This window comes from Papilio polytes, unplaced genomic scaffold, assembly GCF_000836215.1.
Source record: "Papilio polytes unplaced genomic scaffold, Ppol_1.0 DF824292.1, whole genome shotgun sequence".
Classification (NCBI taxonomy): Eukaryota; Metazoa; Arthropoda; class Insecta; order Lepidoptera; family Papilionidae; genus Papilio; species Papilio polytes.
Genome location: NW_013524912.1, coordinates 713,345 through 736,662, shown reverse-complemented (window position 1 = coordinate 736,662; position 23,318 = coordinate 713,345). Strand labels below are relative to the sequence as shown.

At 35.1% G+C, this 23,318-nt stretch overlaps 1 protein-coding gene across 8 annotated transcripts in view; it reads left to right on the top strand.

The window, feature by feature from the left end:
- LOC106102765 (polyhomeotic-proximal chromatin protein-like) overlaps nt 1–23,318 on the top strand; it is a 68,374-nt gene that overhangs the window by 7,893 nt on the left and 37,163 nt on the right. For 7 of the 8 annotated variants that reach the window (XM_013282377.1, XM_013282370.1, XM_013282385.1 and 4 more), the window contains exon 1: nt 21,972–22,236. In XM_013282377.1, the coding sequence (XP_013137831.1) occupies nt 22,202–22,236 (35 nt within the window). In that variant the 5' untranslated portion in view covers nt 21,972–22,201. Of the gene's footprint in view, nt 1–5,889; nt 5,946–21,971; nt 22,237–23,318 lie in introns of those variants that run through there. The other variant, XM_013282358.1, reaches the window with a different exon arrangement.

Here is a 23,318-nt window from a genome sequence, read left to right as displayed (position 1 = left end):
TGATATTTTGACAAATGTTAACAATAAAGTAAAACTTTCATAATTCCATGCGGATGAAGTCGCACGAGAACAGCTAGTGCTAGAATATTTTTAAAGTTGTGGAATTCTTCAATGTTTTAATCTACTAATAAAAAAAATTAAAACTAATCTGTTTCCAATAAGACGAAAGGCTCTAATAAGATACAAAATAAAATTGAACTCTTGTATATTACAATCACTGTAGGTTTTGTATCTTTCTCGTTACCCACCTTTGAAATATCACGATGTGCTTGTTACAATTGAAAGCTTGGGCGTTGCCAGCCGTTGACTAAGGTGGCAAGCTAGCGATCAAGTGATCAAATGATCAGGGGGAGGCATGCTAACAACTTTTTGAGTTATCTATCTATGTAGGTCTATAGGAATCGAAGGCAAGTTTTTTATTTATTTTTCAATTCACTGAGGTATTTTTAAGTAGCTGTCACCCATCACGACGACGCCCGTAGTGTATCATTGTGGTTTTCTGTTTAAAAACATCATAACAAGTTATATTTTTATCACATATTTTAAGTGAGAATAAGACACTAAAGATAATGTTACGATATTATTTTCTACGAAATTAAATGAATGTAAACCGCATATTACGGTTAGGGAGGTTAAAGATAGAAACAAGCTAATTAGCTTTGGAAGTTTCAAACAGTTCTGACAAGTTCGTAACTTAGTTGAGCCGGTGGCAAACTTCGTCTTTGCAGTATTATATTGTTTAATACGGTGCTAATATTCCGGTCCGGGAGCAACATTTACAGCTGCAATTTCTGCACGAATTGTTTTGAATACCGTAAGGTAAATTAAAAATGTACATAAAGTTAAATGTGGACTTATGTTGGGCAATGAAAACTCAAGGTTTTGTTTCTCACAACAGTTGCATATAAGAAGTTATCAGTAGAATTCAACTAATCTAAACATCCATATTATTTTCTCTATATTGCTTTCGTTCCATAATGCTGACATTTGACGAACCTATACTATTATCAAGTGGAAAGATTTGTAATTTTGTATGTATTGAAATAACAAAACAACTACTGAGCCGATTTCAAAAATTCTTTCTTCATTTAAAAGGTACGTTTTCAAGAGTCTTTTAGTTGCAGGCGGACGAAGTCGCAAGTAGCAGCTTGTGCAAAACTATGTAAACTGATAGCAATTTCATTGCATGAAAAGCGTTCTTCATTCATTCTTAGTTACTAGAATGTCAATTTATGTCATCAATAAAAAATAACACATTATAACATTCACTGAAAGTATTATTACAAAAATTGTACAAGTGCGGCATTAAATACCGCTGTAATAATGATTTCCGCTAACAAACATGTTATACGTAATGTGTGTGTGAGCTACCACTACTTAAACTTGACAATTATTATTATTGATCTGTATTTGTTAAAAATGTTAAAAAATAATAATAATAAACTAGTGTCGAGCTACACTTCTCATGTTATTATTACTTTCTTATTATGCTATCTAAGATTTTTCAAGAAGTAATACGATACGTTGGTACAAGCGTTATAGCATTTCAAACTCAAGTAATTAGCAACAGTAAGCAGTAAAGCGCTTAGGTTTTGTTTTTACAAACTTTAAAACTATGCGGCCATTTTGTTGGAATTAAAGTCAAAGACTGAATGAATCAGTGAAATTAGTGTCATTTTATTGGTCTTCCAATTGTTTGTTGATTGATTTAGATTGTTTAAGAGTACTGTAAGTATTTACGAACGAAACATTAAAGTACCAACTGGCTCGTCTGGACCGGTTATTGATTGTGGGCAATGTTTACTATTTGCCACTGTTTGCTTTGAAGCGGCATCAACGTGGGTTTTGAGTTGAACGCAATGCTCAGAAGGCTCGACTGACACAACATTGTACAAGCTTTAGTTTTAAAAAGGTAAACTACTATTGTACCGTTTTCCAATCCAATGTTTTAGGTGAAAATTATGATTTGGAAGATAGAATAGTTCCTACAAGCACCCTATACAAGAATAGGAATTGAATGAAGATGACGTGGGGCGTTGAAATGAAATGCGGAGATGTGAAGACAAAACTTTCGGAAATTACCTTGGACTGCTTGCTTTCTATTACAGATTGTGTTCTTTTAGAGACGCCAGCGATTTATATTTAAAAAATCCATTACATTACACATTTCAGAAGTGATAATAGCATGCAAATATACGGAACACCCTAATACAATAACAAAGTTTGCGAGTGTGCATTCTTTTGTAAGCTTGTGTATAATTATTGAATCTAAAACTATTAAAACCGAAACTATGAACCAATGAGGATCTTTGCAATTTTTTTTTATAATAAAAGGGGGCAAATGAGCGGCGTGAACACCAAGGTGGTCAACGACGCCCATGGACATCCGCAACACCAGAGGAACTACAGATGCGTTGCCGGCCTTTGAGGAAATGATAGGCTCGCTTCTTGAAGGACCCTAAGTCGTATAACTACTACTATTATTCTAATAAGGTCTTTAATTGATTTATTTATTTGAATGATTTCCATCGCTTTGAAATACCAGGCTCCAATTCGTAAGTTACGACGACGTCTAAAGAATAATAATGAAACTAACGAGACGTTCGAACAATTAAAAACTATCAGGCCACTGACCACTTTACGAATTAATTTTCATAAAGTATATCCTAGTAGGATGTAAGACGAAACTATATAAAGCGAAATTGAGGAACATAACTTCTCTTCATAAGTATGACAGGTGGCATACTATGAAAATTTGCGAGAAATTATTCGCAATGTCGACAAAATTTGTATGGCCCTGCCGGGCGTAAAGTACACTGTAAAATAACATTATAAACACTTTTTAGCATATTTTCTTTAATAACTGTTCCTCATAAGTTAACTCTTCACACTTCGATGGAACTTTCAATGTTAACGTGACAGTCAATGTTTTCTTGTTTCGATCGTCGATTCAATGATGTGATATTTGTGATCGCACACTGTCGAGGGTGCGACGTGATCCGGGAAGCGTTGGACCGGGAGGGGGTTGCAGTGCGGGGCGCGAGACCACCCTTCGATCGATCCCGACCTCTCCCTAACGCCCTACCGACACAGCTAAGACGGCGGAGACGGGACCGTAATTATAATTATTACATTTGCAACTGCATCACCGTTTAAACTTATTCTCTTAAATATCTTTTTTAACATACATATCACGTATGAACCTCTCGAAGAAAAATTTTGACCGTTAACAACAAGGCTGCCGTTTGTCAGATATATAAAAGTACAAGAATTAATATTTTCCTACTTGAAATGACTGGTACAAAATACACTTCAGTCCAAATTTCTAAACGAAGTATTTAAATTGTTGTGTATTTGCTTTTACACCCCGTAAATATGGAATGAAACCTATACATGGAACAATTTCAAATCAGATTTATACGTATTGTTAATTGAGATATTTAACGATCATTGAAGCATTGTTCTACTAGCGATTGGAAGCTCAAAATCATATTTATATTATGGTTATATTTTGCCAGCGTCAGTGTAGTCAGTCTCCGTTAAATTCATTTCGACGCCGTCGAGCCTGACTAACTACGTTCCGTTACAACCACCGCCGACGTGCATAGTTCAGTTGAGCGAATATCGATTTTACATTAAGCTACTACCATCGATCTCGACGCCCAATAATTAAATAATTAGCGGTACTTGTCTATACGCCCCGTAGCTTGTGGTATTAAATCAATTTTAAGCTATTATTTTAGTACATTTTTATGATAATTTTTCCACTACGCATACTTTGTCATGCAAGGGCAGATGAAGAGCTTTTATTTTTAGATATTTCTTGTGTTTAAACAGATGGTTGCCTAACTTCAATATTTTTAATCTATTGTTCTTACGAAATTTTTCCACTTTTCCCACGTTCTTTTGTTAACCCTAAAATACTTTTCAACTTTTTGCTCGTTTAATTTAGCGCACATTGCTTCGGAACACATAATTGAACCTTTTAATTTTCGGATCTACACTTGTAAGGTTTGAACGGTCAAATAATAGAAACTCCGTGTTTGATTAAAATGGCAGGTTACGTTTGTTTTTAAAAACGACTGGTTTTACCGCATTGCAATAATAAAATAAGCGATAGAATTTATTTAATTATTTTCACCCCTTAGTTTTACAAATACCGTTTTTTCTACAACAAACATCATTTTTCTCTTCACCTATTGTAAAGTAGATTACTTCTTGGTATAAATACGTTCTTACATATTTAAAGCAAGCTTGCAAATATTTATAACTTACATTTTTGAGTGTATGTGTGTGTATGCGCATATAATTTGATTTTGTTGTAATTGTGTAATTGGACACCGATTTTGCAATCATATACTAGGTGCATCTGTCACCGATAGAGCATGAACTTAGGCAATTTATAATATTACTAGGCATATTGTAATTTGACAGTAGGTTTTAGATATAAGTTTTCTAACATAAAGACGACGTCATAATGAGTAAGACCGATGTCTTTTTTTTTATAAATTATAAGGTGACAAAGGTGTAAGCGGCCAACCGGATCCGCCGAAACGGCGACGCGACCGCTGCCTATAGACGTCCGCAATTGCAGATGCGTTGCCTACTCTGATTCGACGCGGGAGACGACGCATATTATATAGGGACATTTACCTTCGCTTCCCTTCCTCTTAAGAAAATGATGCGAAGGGAATGGGACTAAAGTTAAGCCTGTGGCACCACACTCGTCACACGAAACTCGGAATTGCTCCCACTTCACGTCTGTCGTCTGCAAGGTCGTGGTAGTGCATCGGGCGAGCCGGCTTGTTCGTTACCACTATAAGTTCACTTTTCGTGAACACGGCTTACAATATACACATGTAACAAGTAATTATCATATTTGACCGCTCTAGTATTAATACCGCTACAGACGTTTTAAATAGCAGCATTACTGAGCGCATGTTAAGGGCTTCAGATAAAGTCTCTGTCAGCTTATGGTGCGATAAAAAAATGACGAAGTTCTCAATCGGTCGGTGACAATGTGTTTTAATGCAACGTCGGCAAGACAGCGCTGTTGCCAGTATCGTATTGCTAACTTTGTTTGTGTCATGCGCATGTTACTGTACTCGTAGTTGAGACTCGTGCATTGAATAACGTGTACGAATTTTGTTAATTACATTTGTTTTATACGACGTGCACCAATGGATCTAGCTGACTACAATCAGGTTAAATATTTATTTGATTTTGTGCTATATTGTTTAGAATATCATAAGGTTTTTATTTTTTGGAACCAGACATGTAGTCAGGACTCGACATTGTTCTGGTGATGACAGACAATACAAAGAACATTACGTTGGTAATCATATATAGCGTGTTTGATCCATTATTGCTTTGTTTAGTGTCGCGTGTTCTTATCGAGTAGAACGCCTATATAATCTAAAGTTTTTTTTTTATAACATAAGTTGTCAAACGAGCAAGCGGACACCTTAATCCACCGAAATGGAAAGCGACCGCTGCCCATAGACATTCCCAATTGCAGATGCGTTGCCTACTCTTAACTGACGGAGGAGAAGACACACATAAAGAGGATATTTCCACTTCTTATGCGTCTTAAGAAAAGGGTGGAAAGGGAAACGGACCAAAATTAGGCCTTAGGCACCATACTCATCAGACGAAACGCGGAATTGCATCCACTTCACGCCTGTCTTCTGTGTGGTCGTGGTATTGCACCGGGCGAGCCAATTCGTGCGAAGATGTTAAAGCGGGCTCTACCACTGTTAAGTTTGAAAACTTGAAGGGAGAAAACAGGTCTAATTATTATGCGAAGAGCTTAATTAAATATCGCTTTAATGATGCTGAATTGATGAATTAGATATATTAAACGAATTAACATTTGTTTTTTATTTCCAGGTAACTGATAAAATAGCACAATTGGCTTCTGAAATCCATTGGATGGTTAAGAAAAGGTATTTTATGAATATTTATTCTTTTTATAAAAGTTTACTGATGTTTTGGTTAATTTGAATTAAGGTCCTGTCTTAAACTTGTTATGAATGTAAAAATATTTCTTTTTATTTTTTCTTACATAAAAAATCTTCTGACAATGATAAACAATTACTTTTAAGTAATGATTACATCATATTAGTTATTTTAATATACAATGTAAATTACACAATTCGTAGGTGTATAGAAGATTAAGATATGCTTTGATGCATAAAATCTTTTATTAAGAACTAGCTGTTTCCGTGCGGTTTCACCCGCATGAAATTTTTTTCTATTGTTTACATTTGTCAAATTATCATTAGCAAATGTCAAAATGACATGACCAATCTTTCTTTTTTAATGTTGGCGGCAACCTATGGTCTCTTCCCACATTAAGGTTTTTATCCGAAATATTTACCCCCTATGTTTAATGGCGTGAATATATATAGCCTAAAGCGTGACATAAGTGTAGGGCTTTTTATTAAGAAAAGAATTATTCAAAAATATGCTGTAATTGCTAACATCTTAGGTAACAAAGAAGAGTGTGTTTACGCTTTATTATAATAGTATAGATATAAAAAATCGTTCGTTAGGTAGAAGCTAACTTTGAAGGACTATATTTAATAAGGTATTCTATTCCGCATGAACATACGATATGTGCTTAAAAGTTCTCGTACCGTTCTATGTCTGACTGTTATTGTTAATAGATACTAATCATATTTCCCCGGTTGTTACTTACTTTAACTTAAGCATAACTTATGTATGTTTACAACAAATAATACATTTTCTGACGAAATGTTACCATATCTTTTTTTAGCCGTTAACATTTTTAGTATGAAATTGTTGCTAAAATTATCATTAATTAATATAGTCAAACAGAATTTTCTTAAAAAAAAATAGGAATAATGCCGCGTAACTAAATATGGACAAACTTTTTGTTGATTCACATTTAGATAAACACGGCTCAACTCACGCTTTTTTCCTCCGGTGACGGCACCGACTAGTTTCGGATCCTTCGGGGATCCTTCTTCAGGGCGAGTATTATTTAACTTTTGTTCGCGGTCGCGTCGCGCCTCGCACTGCGGGCCAGGGCGCGGATGGCGCGGTTCGAGGGGGCGGGGGGCGCCAAGAGCGTTGTGGCGTTAAAATTTATAAAAAAAAAGCGTGAGTTGAGCCGTGTTTAATTAATTTTCGCTTAAAGTAATGTCTCACGATAGTTTAAACAATTTAATCACATTTAGATATTTAGATCTAATTTATCTAATACGATATGTACTAAAACTGCTGACAACAGGGGACCTGGCACGAAATATTGTGAGAAAGTATTCGAGGATCGACATTATTTACATGACTATGCAGCGCTCCTATTTGACGATAAGTATAACAACAAATTTCATACAAATCTTGTCGATGACATTACGACTACTTTCTTGAAAATTTTCGTTATACCCCTCGGCTGTTATAATTACGATCGCAAATTATTATGTCACGCATTTATAATTTTAATACAATAGGTAGATTAGTGACAGGTTCGACCATTTATCTTGCTTCTTTAAAAATACAAATACTCCTAAATTCAGAGGTTAGTTATAAGTTTAGACTTTTCGTATAAAATATACTAGCGTAACCAAACATTGAGACCGTAAAACGAAAATAAATATGCTTATTATTTTTATTCGTCAACTCACAGCGACTGCCTCATAATTGGAAGGTTGTTTATTATAATTATTACTTTGACAAAACAGCTGTTCGTTGAGTTCAACGTCCGTTGGTCGCTAACACCCACGCCGGTGTGCGAGCGAGACAGCAGTAACAACAACACCGCGTGAGACAGTGACGGGGATGTACAATGGCGAAGGAAGAAATAGAAAAAAGCTTATAAGCTTGATACGGAATAATAATGAATCGTAACACCGTTGCTACAATGTTGTTACCGGACTTTTCCACCTTAAACCAATTTCTTACTGACATTTTTTTTATGTGCCACCTTATTGTTTACGCTTTAAAAAAAAATAGCTGTTGCTTGCGACTTCGGCCACGTTAAATTAAGTTTCTCATTGAATTATAACGTAGGTTTTTAATGGTAAAAGAATTTTTATAATCGGTCCAGTCATTTTTGAGTTATGTCAATACATACAAGAATCCATAAATACAAATCTTTCCTCTTTATAATAAAAAAAAAAGCATGAAAGAGACAACAGTATATTTTTTGTATAGCGCTAAACAACAGGTCCGGCTCCTTTACATCAAAGATATAAATTATTTGTGGATATTATCAGAAATGCAAACAACGACCTACCTCATATTTCCACTGTTACTATCCGTGCGCGATAAACTTGTGCTTTTATATGTCTTATCTAACGGTTCTGTAATAAGACAAGGGCTGTCAACTTGCAATAAATGTGAACCAAAAAAAAACGACCAACGACATTTGGCACATTAAAAAGAAAAACAACATCCAGTGACATACACGACGTTCACCCTTGAACTTTAGCGGACGACTAAACTATCCGACTGTTTATCGCCCGAACACAACGACGTCAAACCCCTAGTGTACATACGCATCATGCAAACCCGTAGCATTGGGGTAAAGGTTGAAAAGTTGACAGCCCTACGACTTTATTGATACCACTGGTAAGACCTAACTGTATGATTGTTTTTATGTACTTATATCAGTCTATACATCGCGCTTATTAACCTAACACTAGGACAAAATGGTCCCATCTCGCCTTGTAGTTGCGCTTACGCCTCTAGCACTGGCACATTGAAATACGAAAGCGAAGAGGAATCAAATAGTTGCCGCTTTATTATAGCGAAATATTTTTTATAAAATTAAAACAGTAAATGTCATCACATCAGTTTTTTCAGAGAATTTGAGATAGAATAGAGAGTAGTTTTATGAATGTTTATCTTTTTATCACTACTCTCTTTGTGTAGTAAGATAAATGAAGTATGTGTTAGTTATAATTGCCCTTAATTAAAAAAATTAAATTGAATTGAAAGATTCTAACAAGAGTCTGTACCAGGAATTCTAATGAAACCCAGTACCTAGTTAGTATTTCGTTGTTATTAGAACTTTGAAAACCAAATCAAATGGGCGACCAGTGAACGTAGAGGCAAACACTCGTCTCTCGTGATCTGCAAATTCATACACTTGTACAAACATAGTTACAGCAGAATTCAATCCAAACGGTAATAATGTTTGTCAATTATTTTCTGTAAATAGTATTGGTCGACCGTGTACTCGTACTAGCGGTCATATTGAACTCTTATTACGTCGTTACATACACTAGGGAGATGCGGTGTTATTGTAGACTTTCACTATTAAAACCAGAGATCCAAAAAAATATAGAGTAGGCATTTCAATTTACTTACAACATTTTACAGTATCACACTAAAGCTTATATAAACAGATCCTCCATGTCAATTGTTTTTAAATTTATTACCAATAGGTGTCACTATAAACATTTAAATGTGGTTTTTTTTCATTTTTAGACACTGTTTTATTTTTGCTGTACAATGTTTTATTATATGAACAAAGACAGGAGGTGGTGTATTGAACTTGACAACTGATATAGTATCTTTCGGAGAAAGTACCAGTGAAAAAATTTTGTTCACTATGCCTATTCTATGTATTTCTTAAATGTCTTTAGTTAAAACACTTGTATGGCACATTGCTATCGCTCTCATTCTCGTTGGAAATAACAGTGACAACAGTTTATTTTCATAAGAGTTGCGACTGAAATTATAATGGCACAAAACTATGATTTTGCGACGCTTTTAAGAAATATTAATTCTTTTTTGCTACGGACTACATTCGGTATATGTGAACGTTTGCAGCTCTATACATCTAAAAAAATGTGAACACCGTACATTAGTATTATTTTTCTAGTTACAAAAATTATAAAATCCTAATTTTGAAAAATGACATCTCTATTTTGTCAATTTGTCTTTGTTTTTGTGGGCGCTTCTTAAAAACTGCTTAACCGATTCATATATGGCTTTCTTTCTTGAATTGTAGTAATCGCCACTTAACATTCAAAAGTAATTATCATAACCACTACATTAAAAACGGAATCATCACATTGTGATATTCTATGTACATATTAATCCATCAAAATAGAATTTATTTCTTTCTTTTTCTTAATATTTTGATGGTCCAAATCACGATTTTTTTAACTGCAAGGCTGTGTGCGAACGCCCACACAGCCCACGCCTTCCTCCGCCTCCGTGGCAGTACAGTAATTTCACCAATTACCTATATTGGATTGCATTGGATTGAGACGAAAGCAATTAATTCAGGAGCACGGAGCCCGTGAGTGCTATCAAATGTCCGATAGGGTAACCGGATAAAAATGGAAAAGAGGAAAAAAACCTAACCCTATCCAGTATCCACTCGCCGGCCGTCAGTTTTGTGCCCTGTTCTGTAAATGTTATAAAAAAAATTCTCTCGTTTTCAATCCAATTAGTGTGTAGACAGATGAATAAAAGCAAAATAAGCCATCCTTTTTCCTACAATGTTTACGCTCGATAATATTAACAAATATTTTGAATAACAATATAAATTATATTGTAGTGTTTTTCAACATTTTGTATATATATTGAACTAGCTTTCGCCCGCGACTCCGTCCTCGTAGAATTAAAAAAAAACAAAAGTAAGTAGCCTATGCGTTCTTCCAGTTTATCCTCTACTTCTGTACCAAATTTTATCTAAATCCGTTCAGCCGTTTAGGCTACAAACTCTAACAAACATCCATTCATCTAAACTTTCGCATTTATAATATTAGTATGATAACAAAATAAGTATATTATAATGTACGTATGTCAATAGCCACATAATTAAAATTCTTATTAGAGCTTAAATCCGTGACTTTATCGCTACATCGTAGTATGATTATAGGTGCATTGTGTAGAAAATGAATTGCCGCTTTCAAACAGACTAGGATAGCAGGAGTGAATAGGGATTACGGAAGCACACGTATCGATTATTCCTGCGGTTTCCACTGTCCAAACCATCATTTTGCTGTCTCAGTTATTTCAGAGAGTATGAGAGAGAGAACTATAGTAATTTTTATGTTCGAAAGTGGTGAAATTGAAAATCACGGTTAGTCTTGTCAGACTATCTTTGTTATTAAATAAAAATGTTCTGAGGGCTTTGCTAGATTAGTTGATGTACTCTACCAGTGGGTATATCACACGAATGTAATACAATTTGAATCGATCACGTTACAAAAAATTTTTCGCAAATATTCTTGATACCCTCTGTAGGACTTCGCAATTTGACGGGTCTTTTCGATGGATGTTTCTCCTGGAACAGGACCCTTGCCTAATGCGCAACTAATTGGCATTTGAAATACTAACAGGAACGACTTAATACCCATTTAATTGGTTCATATCTCTTGTAATTTCTACCGACATACTTGAATGTTTTGTTAATGCTTGACTTAAGTAGGTACTGCGACTGCGTAGATTCTATGTAGTTACATATAATATGATTTTGATATAAGGGTGCGTCATAGATGCATTTATGTCGACCAAATTGGTGAGACAATACGGAATGTATTCGCTCTAAGCCTCGGGGTTAGAGGTCGTAGTTTTACAATGTTGAAATTTAAATCTTTATCTAAACTAATAATATAAAGAGGAAAGATTTGTTTTTATTTTTGTATTTACTGAGAAAACGCAAAAACGACTAAGCCGATTTTAAAAATACTTTATCCATTAAAAAGCTGTTATCAGCGTGTAACATAGGCTATGTTTTTTAATTCACGAGGGCGAAGTCGCGGGCAACACCTAGTTGGTTATACAAAAGTAATATATTTTTTGAACAGTGTTATCAAAATTAGCTGTCTCATTTCGGTGTCTACTATCTTCGCAATGTTTATTTTAATTTTGCCTTCTTGCAATTTATTTTATAGCAGTCGTTGCGCAGATCTTACCAGGTGTTTTAAGTAGTTTCCATTTCCAAGATTTTCGAGAGGAAAATAATTAAATGTCTTGTGTTTGAAACAAAGCAATTTGAACTGGAATAGGATGTTTATTGCTCAACTGACGAGAGTTTATGAAAGTATTGTTTGTGTGTTTGTACGTCCATCTCATTATTGGCCTTAGCAGCTTTACCCTGCAGAAACCCTGCAGATTACAGACCTTTTATCGGCCGATAGTCTGTAGTCTAAATTTTGTGATTAACATGTTACTATATTTGTACGTGAAATTTACAGTAAAGAGAAAACTTTTAATGGGCAGAGCAAAGGTGATAATATATTTTAAACAAGTATCTAGCAATGAGGCTGCTGAGTTTTAAGTCAATTTGTTCTATGCATATCATAAAGTAAAAGGCATCTTCTCAAACGCCGGCAACACATCTGCGGTATCTATGGTATTGCAAATGCCGATAATAACCTCTGTTTTCTTGTTGCTAGGTCCCTATTCTTAATTAAAAAACATCAAAAGCCTCCAAGAGGACTGTTTTCTTGTGACGTAAAAGGTCACGAGTCGATTAGTAACTAGTAATTTATATCGAATTACAATTCCCTACTAAAGAGAGGTAGGCGTCAGTTTTTCTTTGTGCCAGTGGTCCCGCGACAACAAAGAGTCTTTGTGTTTTCGAAGAACAACAAGGTGTATTGGCGTCCATTAAGGTCGAGTGTAATATGACCGATGAAATGTCTTTTCTCCTTGCTCCTAAAAGTTTGGGATATACTATGTCTGTGTCTACGACTGTCGCTAATCTGTATATAGATAGATCATTGAATTTAATATTGATTTCGAAGAGCAGTGAAAAACTTGGACAATATCAGAACATTTTAAAGCTAGCGCCATCTGTGTTTAAAAAAAATTAGACTACTGCGCAGTATTGTCTAGCTGGTTTTTTTCGAAAAAATGCCATAGATGTCATTATCTATAATTGAAAAAAAAAACTTTCTTTGAAACTTTTTAGTTGATTAAAGAATATATATTATTCAATAAAATTATGAAAAATTCAATTCGGCTGAACAGTAGGGGCGTCTAATAAGCGAATTACAGTCTCACAAAAACCTCTTCACGCCCCCCTTTAAAGCATGATAAAAAGGGGGAGCCACGCTTATGTGACCGTGTAAGTTGCAGACCTGTGCCGCAACTTTCTGTCCTGCGCCCTGGGCGGTCGCCCAACCACGCCCTACTTTATGCCGGCACTGGTAAATTCATGTCACTATGAAACTGGTGCTTTACTGTCCGTGCAGGTTGTAAATAAATTATTAGTTAGCAGCTATATCGGGAAATGTAGTCGGCCCCAGTTCTTTATGTCGTATCTAATTGACGCTGCAATTACGGTTAGACTGTCCTTTACTTAATAATAGGGAAATAGGGAGTTGTGAACTGAGATTTCTATTCAATATATCGATCCTAGGTATATTTAGACTTATGCTAGACATCGATAAATACCGGTTTATAAATTCTGAAACCGATATTACGGGTTTGTTCTCACAATTGAATAATTAATATTTGATACAGAAATATCAGATCTAAACAACTAACCTACGTTAGAAGGGCATGAATAAGGGATGCCAGCTTTCAATAAACATAGTGCGGATTACAGGCAGCGCAATAACAGAGATCAGTAAATCGTCAACTCTTGATTCCTTGACCAAAAAAGAAAAAAAGACAATCACTAACAGTCGCTTTAATCCGATGGAAATACCACATAACCTGGCCCTAAGGCACTGTACAAACCCGAAGAATTCGCTTGATCGATAACAGTACAAGGTCCTCGGCTTCCTGAAATGGAGATGAAGTTAATATTCGTAACATTTAAAACAGCGCCATCTATATTCGTGTCTAAGCAAATGTACATTGTGAATTATCTTCTCATTTCCAAAGATAATTATCTCGAGATAAATAGTTGGGTAGTGGTCACTAGCTGAAACCAAAATAATTTTATCTCCCTACTAATATAGTATACTTAGCTTGCATTTAAAGAAATAAATTCTTGAAGAACTCTTTAGTGTGGATCTGGACTCTATGTTTAATGCAATAAGACTGCAAATTGAATTGGAAAAACTTGAATTTTAGCCATTGTTCGACAAAACCTATTTATGTGTTATAAACAAAACTATTTTGCCTATTTTCCATCTTTTGGACATCACGATGTCGCCTTGCTTTGTATTCAATCCTATTGCAATTCTAATCTATGATTTTGAATTGCCAATTACCTCGGTACTGTCCTTTTGTCTCATAGGTGTTAAGATGCTTCTATTTGGCTATTTTTACTACATGTGCTAAGTTTCAAATATAAAAATATAAAAACACCATAACTGCGGGTAACCAATGTCAAAACATTAGCACAAAACATGTTGCAATCTATCGTAATTTCTTTAAAGAAACAGATAGTTTTCTGCAAATGAACAGTGAAGAGTTTTAACAGTGCTAGAGCCGTCGGCTCGCCAGGTGTAATACCACGACCACTCAGAAGACAGGCGTAAAGTGGGAGCAATTCCGCGTTTTGTCTGATAAGGGTGGTACCAGACGCCCTATTTTAATCCCTTTTCCTTTCCACCCTTCCCTTAAGAAGAAAGGATGGGAAGGAAAAGTGGATTTGACGGCGGAGGAAGGGAAGGGTAAATATTATGTGTGTCTGCTCCTCCGTCAATTAAGGGTAGAGCAACGGTCGCTTCGCCATTTCGGCGGATTCAGGTGGCCGCTTGTTCGTTTGCCACCTTATGATATAAAAAAAACTGAGTCGGCAGTCACGAGTCATATATTACTTACCTAGTCGTACTTGTGGGACACGACTTGGAGATGGACACCTTCGTGAAGTTAACCCCCTCAGTGTATTTTTTTACTTTTTTTTAACGCAAATCGCTAGAGAGTTATTTTAAAAAGATTGAGGGGAGACAAGTATCGTTTGAGAGTTCTTATTTTTTCCGTAAAAATATTTGAAATCGATAATCGAGTAATATTTATTATTAGATTGGATAGTCATGCACACATGGTCACCGTAATTCTTCACTAACAAATTATGTTTATAACTATTACCTATGAAAAGATATACCACAATCAGGATAATACTCGCTTCCGCAAGTCTCCACAACACAAGTTCTCACCATTATAACAAGGAAATTTTAAAATATTTCGGATTTCGAAAACGCCGCCAATGCAGTCCGATTCGGCGATGTCATGGGGTATTGTCAGTTCAGGTGTTCGAATTTCAAACAAATAAAAGAAAACCTGTACACCAGCTCAATTTATTTTTGCGTTAATGAAGTCATGTCGGTAATAAATTATTAAAAGTATTTAGAAACAGTTTGAAAGTAAATATTTTTACTGCACTATATTACATAAATTACCTATTTTTCTACAAACACCGAAAGGATTGATATCTGGCAACTCTAAGTCACTGTTAGAAAGGGAAATATTGGGCACTTGTTGCCCTCTCACTCCGTTCTACTTCATTTTGTGTGCAACAAGACTCTTACGCCCTTAGCATAAGGTTTTATTTTCCTTATTTTAACTGCAAGAGGTATAGATGGAACACACTCCTGTTGTACGTAGTACTTATTACCTCCATGGTTATACATATTTTCTGACAGTACTAAACGCGATAGCAGCGCCCCTCTAACCAGATATCAGAAATTATATTTCGTGCACCTCGAATTATTTGCGTCACTTAAGATTTTTTTAAACATTATGTGTCTGCAAGTTCTTGTTTGTTATGGTTTTATCGTGATGAGCTTTTAATGGAAGATATCTTTTGTATGGAAGAGTAAAATAGGTTTTTTTAACATCAAAAATGAAGAACAGTCAGGCAATAAATGGTTAGTCTTAAACATTCTTTGGTCTGTGGAACTAGTAGATTCCCCTTAACAAAAAGCTAACCTATATAATTCACAAATATAGTAAAATCTATTCTTTGGCAATGTTCTTCCATCATTCGATTCCAAGTCGTTGTATCAAAAAGTCGTGTTCTTCTAGAACATTTTCGGATATCGTTTTTAATTGTTAGTCTTGTGTTTCGGAACCTGCTATACCAAATACCTATAAAATTTTTTAAACATTGAATTTGAAATCTTGTAGGCGTTATTGGAGGTATTTATTGAATGCTTTTTTATTTTACATTGCCTTAACTTAAGAAAAAAATCTCTCATTCCTTGCAAGTTTTTACTCTAATTAATAGGTTTTTATTGGATTGTGGTAGAGCCCGCTTCGAGATATTTGTACTCGACTTCTTACACGGGCCGGCTCTTCCGGTGTAATACCACGATCACACCGAAGACAGGGGTGAATGGGAGCCATTCCGCGAACAGTATAATGAGTGTGGTGCCGGTGGACCTACTTTAGTCACTTTTCCTACCCACCCTTTTTCTTATAAGAAAAGGATGGGAAGGGAATGCGATTTGACGGTGGATGAGACGCAAAAGGGGAAACATCCTCTTTATGAGCGTCTCCTCCTCCGTCGATTAAAGGTAGGCAACGCATCCGCAATTGCGAATGTCTATTGGCAGCGGTCGCTTCCCCAGTTTGGCGGATGCTGGCGGCTGCGTGCTCATTTGCCACTTTATGATTTAAAAAATATATATATTCTTTGTCGAAATTGGGAGTAAGTAAGAGATAATAATGCTAGACCATCTTGAGGTTACTGTGACTTTTCTCTCTAGAAAATATAAATACTTTTCACTAACGAGACATTTTTTGTTACAAATGGAATTGATCACTCCTTTGATACACGAGAGTATTTTCGAATAGACGAAATATAGTTCAGTTATAAATAATGTATATAACACAATAGGATACTGTCGTTTGAAATTATCATGAGCCGTAGTCGATGTTTGTTTTCATAAATACATTACACCTAAGTCTTTATTCCCTCTTTCCACTAGCGCAACTAGTCGCTCGATTTTAGCCGCGCGCGACTTTTATGTTTATGAGCAATGTACTCCACCGCTCCCGGACCCTTGGTTTAATTAACAATGCTTAGGTAACACGAATAAAAGAAATAATGGGATTTACAGAAACTATTACTCAATTTCTAAAAAAAAAAATATTTAGTGTTAAAATTATACTTAGTATTAGACAGATATCAAACCATTTACTCATCATAATCCTTAATTTAGTCGATTTATGTTCTAAAGTACCCTTAAAACAACTAAAAACATACTCAACTTTATAAAATAAATGATGTACGCGAAAACATTTCTTTAATTAAATAAAAGCTGCAGGTTATTGTTAAAAATCCAAACAAAGTTGAATCTTACTTCATTGTAATAAAGTCGTCTATCTACAATTGTGTTGTTGAAACACTACACTTCTGTACATTGTTTGAGCGAGACGCATGAACACGGTTAACAAATAAAACAACTTCGCGTGAAAGGTTACTATTCATCATTCGAAGTAACGCAACGAACTATCGTGCATTTTAATATACGATATTAAGTTGCATGTTAATCCGTTGCAATAAGTCCGTAAATACTAATATTATAAATGCGAATTTTGATTGATGGATGTTTGTTAGCGGGGACCTCTAAAACGACTTAAAACCGCTGCATTTTGGAATAGATAAAGATTACTGTCTGGAATAGTGTCTGGCTAATTAGGTTATTTCTATTTCAGCTATATAAAGTCGCGATCAAAATTTAATATAAAATGAAGTCTTAAAATTATAAAAAAAAATCTTATTTAACCCTCCTTCGCTGGTTCAGAATTCCTAGTAAAGAATTTAATCACGAACAGACGTATCTTCTACGTGAAGCTTACCGCGAGTTTATAATATCAAAACATCTTTATAAAACATATTACTATCTCTATTTTTTAGATCAGAGTGAGTGGAATGACAATATTTTTTAATACAAACATACGGGGCGGTACACCGCCCTCACACTCCACAGAAAGTTACTTTATTAATATAAAAAAATATACTATTATTGAAGGTAGTTAAAAATCCTAAAGACAACCAAAAAGTAAGATATTAGAGAAGCAGTATATTTGTGTATGAAATATAGATAATTATCTAATTAAGTTAACATTACGTGAATCCTTTAATTGGTTCCTTTGCTGCTTAAAAAATTCCATTTGTAATTACACAAGTATTTGAGTGCGCAGGTTTGTCAATGACCGCCCTTCTTTTCTATAGACCGCATCAGCTTGCTTTGTCCGTTAATACCGTTGACAAAAACAATCCAAAAAAATACAGTCTCTTGAAATCAATTCTTTATTTTAATTGACTAATATATAGTCTCGCTTTATAGTCTTTTGCTTTTATTATTTTGTTTCAGTTGTTTGAATCAAAATATCTTAACTTTATATCTAATGAAATAAGAATTAAAGCAAAACTTAAGATTTATATTACCTGAAACTTAACTATTATTTATCTTTTGTTTAAATTTTATTAGAAATTATCGGATAACTAAAAACTTGTAAAGAAAAGTTTCGAACGAACAAAAATAATTATTGTTATTTACCCGAGAATCTTTAGCAACACAAATTTTTTGCCAACTGTACTGTCTGTGGATGACGTCATCGGGTTATTGAAAGCTCGCACGAAGGGAACTTGCGCCCGGTTGCATTTTTTACGTCGAACACGCGCCGAGTTTAAAATGTGCAATAACTAACTGTAAAACTACTTCGCTGCGATGTAAGATGCAAAGTACTAGATAAATAATTATTTGTAACTCGTACACGAATACGGCAGCTGCTGTATAGATTATTATAGTATTCCTTAGCGGATGAAAGGAGATTGCATGTGGCAGAGATGCGTATGTTAAGATGGATGTGTGGTGTGACAAGAATGGATAAAGTTAAGATAATGTATATTAGAGGAAGTTTGAAAGTAGCGCCAGTAGTGGAGAAATTGAAAAGCAAAAGGTTAGCGTGGTATGAACATGTTATGCTATGTGTTAAGAATGAATGTGGATGGCTACAAAGGAAGAGGAAGACCGAAGAAAGTATGGATGGATTGTGTGAAAGTGGATATGCTTAAGGAGTGGTTTCAGATATGATTGCTGATAGAGATGTATGGAAGAACAGCACATACTGTGCCAACCCTCCATAAGGGATAAGGGCAAGTGGATGATGAAGTAGTATCAGGTTGAATTTAAGGGTAATGGGAATGTTATAGAAAGAGGTAGAAGGGCGTCGAATAGCTTACCTAGTGTTAAGTTTTAAGGTTGTGAAAAGGGGAGGGACTTATGTCACAAAGTACGGCAGCGGAGGGTACTGTTAGAAGGGCAAACGTCTTTTTTTAAATCTCATCCTTTAGTAAAAGGTAGGCAACACGTCTGCAACCCTTTATGTAAGTAATCTATGGACAGCGGTTATTTTGCTAATATAGCGAAATACTCCGAAATCCGGAAAAGAAGAATTGAGATAAATGCTTCATCAAAGTACCTTTCTAATTTTACCTTATGAATATTGGGGAAGAAACCATATAAAGGCACCCCATTACCTCTATCTTACCTTCAATAAGCAATCAGGTAAATTGCCATGTTTTTGACTTGGAATAATTCTCAATTAGGTACTTACATTGAGTAGAATATCAGAGTTTTCACGATACAATCATAATTGAATTAGACCTCATGGATATTTCAAAAACATCGAGGAGAGAATCAGGCTTTTGGCAAATACATATTATTAATCATATTGTTAATCTTACGGCAGAATATTGAAACGACATTCTCTCAAGAAGCTCTCGCTAGACAGTTAGATTCAGGGCCCGAGTCAAAAGGCGGTTATTTTAGAAACCGCACATATTGTGAGGAGGTTTCTGTCTCTGCAGCCCTGACTATTGGTTGCTTGAGTCATCGGATTCCGCAGTCGGTGGTGTTCTATTATTTTATATAATATGTTTTATTATTTTTTTATAACAAATCATGTAAAGTACATTATATATAAAAATAAGAAATAAAGATATATGTATAGATAATAATACACACGAAGAGACTCCCTCAGTCGTATTAATATTCTGAAAGCGACGTTAAATCACAGGGTTCATTCAAACCTCGTATACAAACTTGCCAACAAAAAATATTTAAAATCGGTACACTATTTAGGTGGAGTCCAGTGGCATAGATCCGTATAAAAGATATATAACAAAAATGGATACCGCCTCAAACGAATATGGCTGTCTACTTTTAAATTTTTCAAAAAAAAAGTTAGGTTAGGACGGCGCTTGCGGTTCCAAGTTACCTCCAATAAATAACGGACAGCTCAGGTAGTCGACGAAATCTATCAAGTTCCCCGCTTTCAACAATTTTACAATCAGCCATTCTCTAATTTGAAGCATAAAACTACAAAACAGCTATTATGCAGTAAATTTTACACAAATGTAACTTAAAAATATTTATGTATTTTTACTAGAGTCCTAAAAGTTATTTTATGTCAATTTGTACTTTGAGACCTACTTTGTTTTTTTTACGTAAAATAATGTAGTTGATTTCGGTATTGATACTTTGTGTGTTGAAGACAATGAAACACTAGATGGCGTTAGTAAAAATATCAAGAAACTGAGATAGATGGCGCTTTTATCTCATGTAAAACGTAAAGGAATAAAATAAAGTGCACAGTATGATATTAGCACGTAATTGATCGAAAGTTATTGCCTTTTCCAGATATTTTTGACTTCGATTTGCGATCTCGCTGTATAATTGAATATAACTTTGTCTAGGGGAGCTGCAGCTTATCAAATGCGTAAGAACGTTTTCATAACGCCCCTATCGGGCGAGATTGACTTCTGTCAACTGTTAAAAATTTTATACGTCATTATTGTCAAGAATTAAAACGAATTAGGGTTATCGCACATCAATCCAGTTTTCGGCCACTCGCCACTCCACCGTCCAGCTTCGCGCGTTATAATACTTTATTCAATCTTAAAAACTAATTTGAATTTTTTAACAGTCAATGATCATGAAATTATAAAAAATCTGTAACCAATAAAATATTAACGTCAAATAACAATACACATCAAGTTAACATTGCACACAATACTCTTGTTAGTCCTAACATTTTCAGTGAGTAAAGACAGTTTTTTTTCTTCTTACAATAGTTCATTAGCACCTCAAGTCAATATAGCAAATAACAAAAGCCTTGTCGTTGTAGTTGACTTGTCATATTTTGTGACAGAGCCAACAACTATCAGGTATTTCAAAGTTATGTTCTCCCTAACCACAACATTGGAATGGTAACCCTTAAGCTCTCGCTACCAATAATGTTAATTATTTTAACATGGTATGCGCACTTATCGTTAATATAACCTCTACAAGGTAAAAAAATCTTATTGGTTCTTTAAAAGCTATTTACTACCGATTTTAATTATACCATAATGTCAAACATTATATAATAACATGAACTTGAAATGTAAAATCAACGTCTGGTTTTCAATATGTATATAAATACTTGTAAGTACCTAATAATATTTTGTAGGGAGTTTTTTTTATTATTTTAAGATAGGGTGATTTCCACCCTATTACAAATAGTGTCGGATTATAAGGGTGGTTTTAGGAAGCCGTTGGGGTTGAACAGTGAAACCCTTAAACTGCGCAATGATAAAATTTCTTTCTTTAACGATGTTCAATATTTTAAAAGTTAAATTCATATGAAATTTCCATTTCATTTTTTTTTAAACTGAAGCAGTAGAAAATGTATCTAAACATATAGACCATAACAGATATATATGATGGGATGGACGTGTTAGTGTTAAAAAATCTGTCCAAAAAATATCAACAAAACAAAAGCAAATATTTTATACAAAGCAAAGCGTTACTTATGAAGTCTATCTCTACCCAAATAAAACGTTAGATAGAGACGGACGATGTAAGAATAATAATAGAGAATCGCTAAATTCGTCCCTTGCGCCCCTTCGTGTCGTTCTTGGCAACCGGTTTTGTATGTGGAACGGTCATAACATGAATCAGCCAATAGGAGAGGCAGATTCAGGGCGGGCGTACGATTGGCGATGGACGGTCGAGAGCGTGTGACGCGGGGGGGCGACGGCCATGGGTGCGGCGTTGCGCGGCGCGGCGGCGGCGGGAACGCGGCGCTCCACACCGCACAGTCGTGCTTCGCCTCTCGGAACGAAGGTTATTCTTATAATGATACCGTCGCCGGACTATCGATAAAGTGTGTTTGTATGCCGTTTTCATCGATAACTAGTGTTGTGATTACTTTCACTCGTGCGAATGTCTCGTTTCTTAACGTTTTGTTTGTTTTTTCATTTTAATAATTGCCGCATGGGTCGGCGCTTACGTTTCAGTTAAACCTTTATTTTGAAACGATGGAACGTAGTTCTTATGGTTTTTACACTAAAAGGTATTTTGTGTTGTTTTTTTACTTCATGGTTGCGATTGGATGTGGTCGAATGCGTCTCGTGTGGCTATGGAGAATGGTACCTGTGATTGTAATGGACTGTTACTCTACATTGGCATATCAAGTTTTATATACCGACTTTTATAAGAAGTTAAGGAGAAAGGAAACTTGCTTTGGCATTTCGTTTTTTCCGTTTTTACAAGATCCTAACTCGCATGCTTTATATTCATACTACAAAGAGCATGTACCCTGAGGCTTTGTTGTTTAGTTTAATATAGGGGGAGTCGGTTAGTATTATTATTGCCATGCTTCGGGGAAAAGCTGACAATGTAAGGCCCTAGCGCCCGAGGGTCGACAGTCGACAGGCGTGGGGAGAAAGGGCGCCGACTGTCTGCACACATGCAGAACCGGTTTGCTCTCCGACTCCCCTAGTGCGCTTTACTATTTCTCTTTCTATGCCACACGTGTCCGCATAATGCCCTCTTGCTCGCACATTTTCATTATTTTTTGCTTCCCCTTGTGAAATAAAGCCAGACAGGCCGTTTTTATTTAGGTATCTGGTCCTAAATAGGTGTACCCTTGTATTAGTAGAGGAAATGGTAAGTTTTAATAATGCAAAAAATGGGCATGGGAAAATGTTATTAACATTTTCTTATTCCTTTTAAATAGCATTTTTTCCTCTGTTAGATTCTCCTATGCATATTCCACCTGGCATGTAAATTTTAATTTTGTATTTCCTAATACATTAATAACATTTTACAAAAAAAAGATAGCACTTGATATTAAAGAACATAACTTATCCTACGAATTATTCGGGATGTTTGTATATAAGTTTAGGCGTCCTCAAAATCATTTGTTAACTATTCGTCTCATCACAAATTAGAACAAATGAAAAATAGAAATAGATCATAAAATAGAAGTATAACCCGTGTAAAACTGTCAGCAATGCAATCTGCCGGTTATAATCAGTTTGTAGCCAAATTCAACAATTTCATGTCTAAAAAATACAAGAATTAGCACTCAACACGATAACACAAAATTTTCTCAATTAGATGTATATAATTCTTGTTGAAAAGAAAAAAATA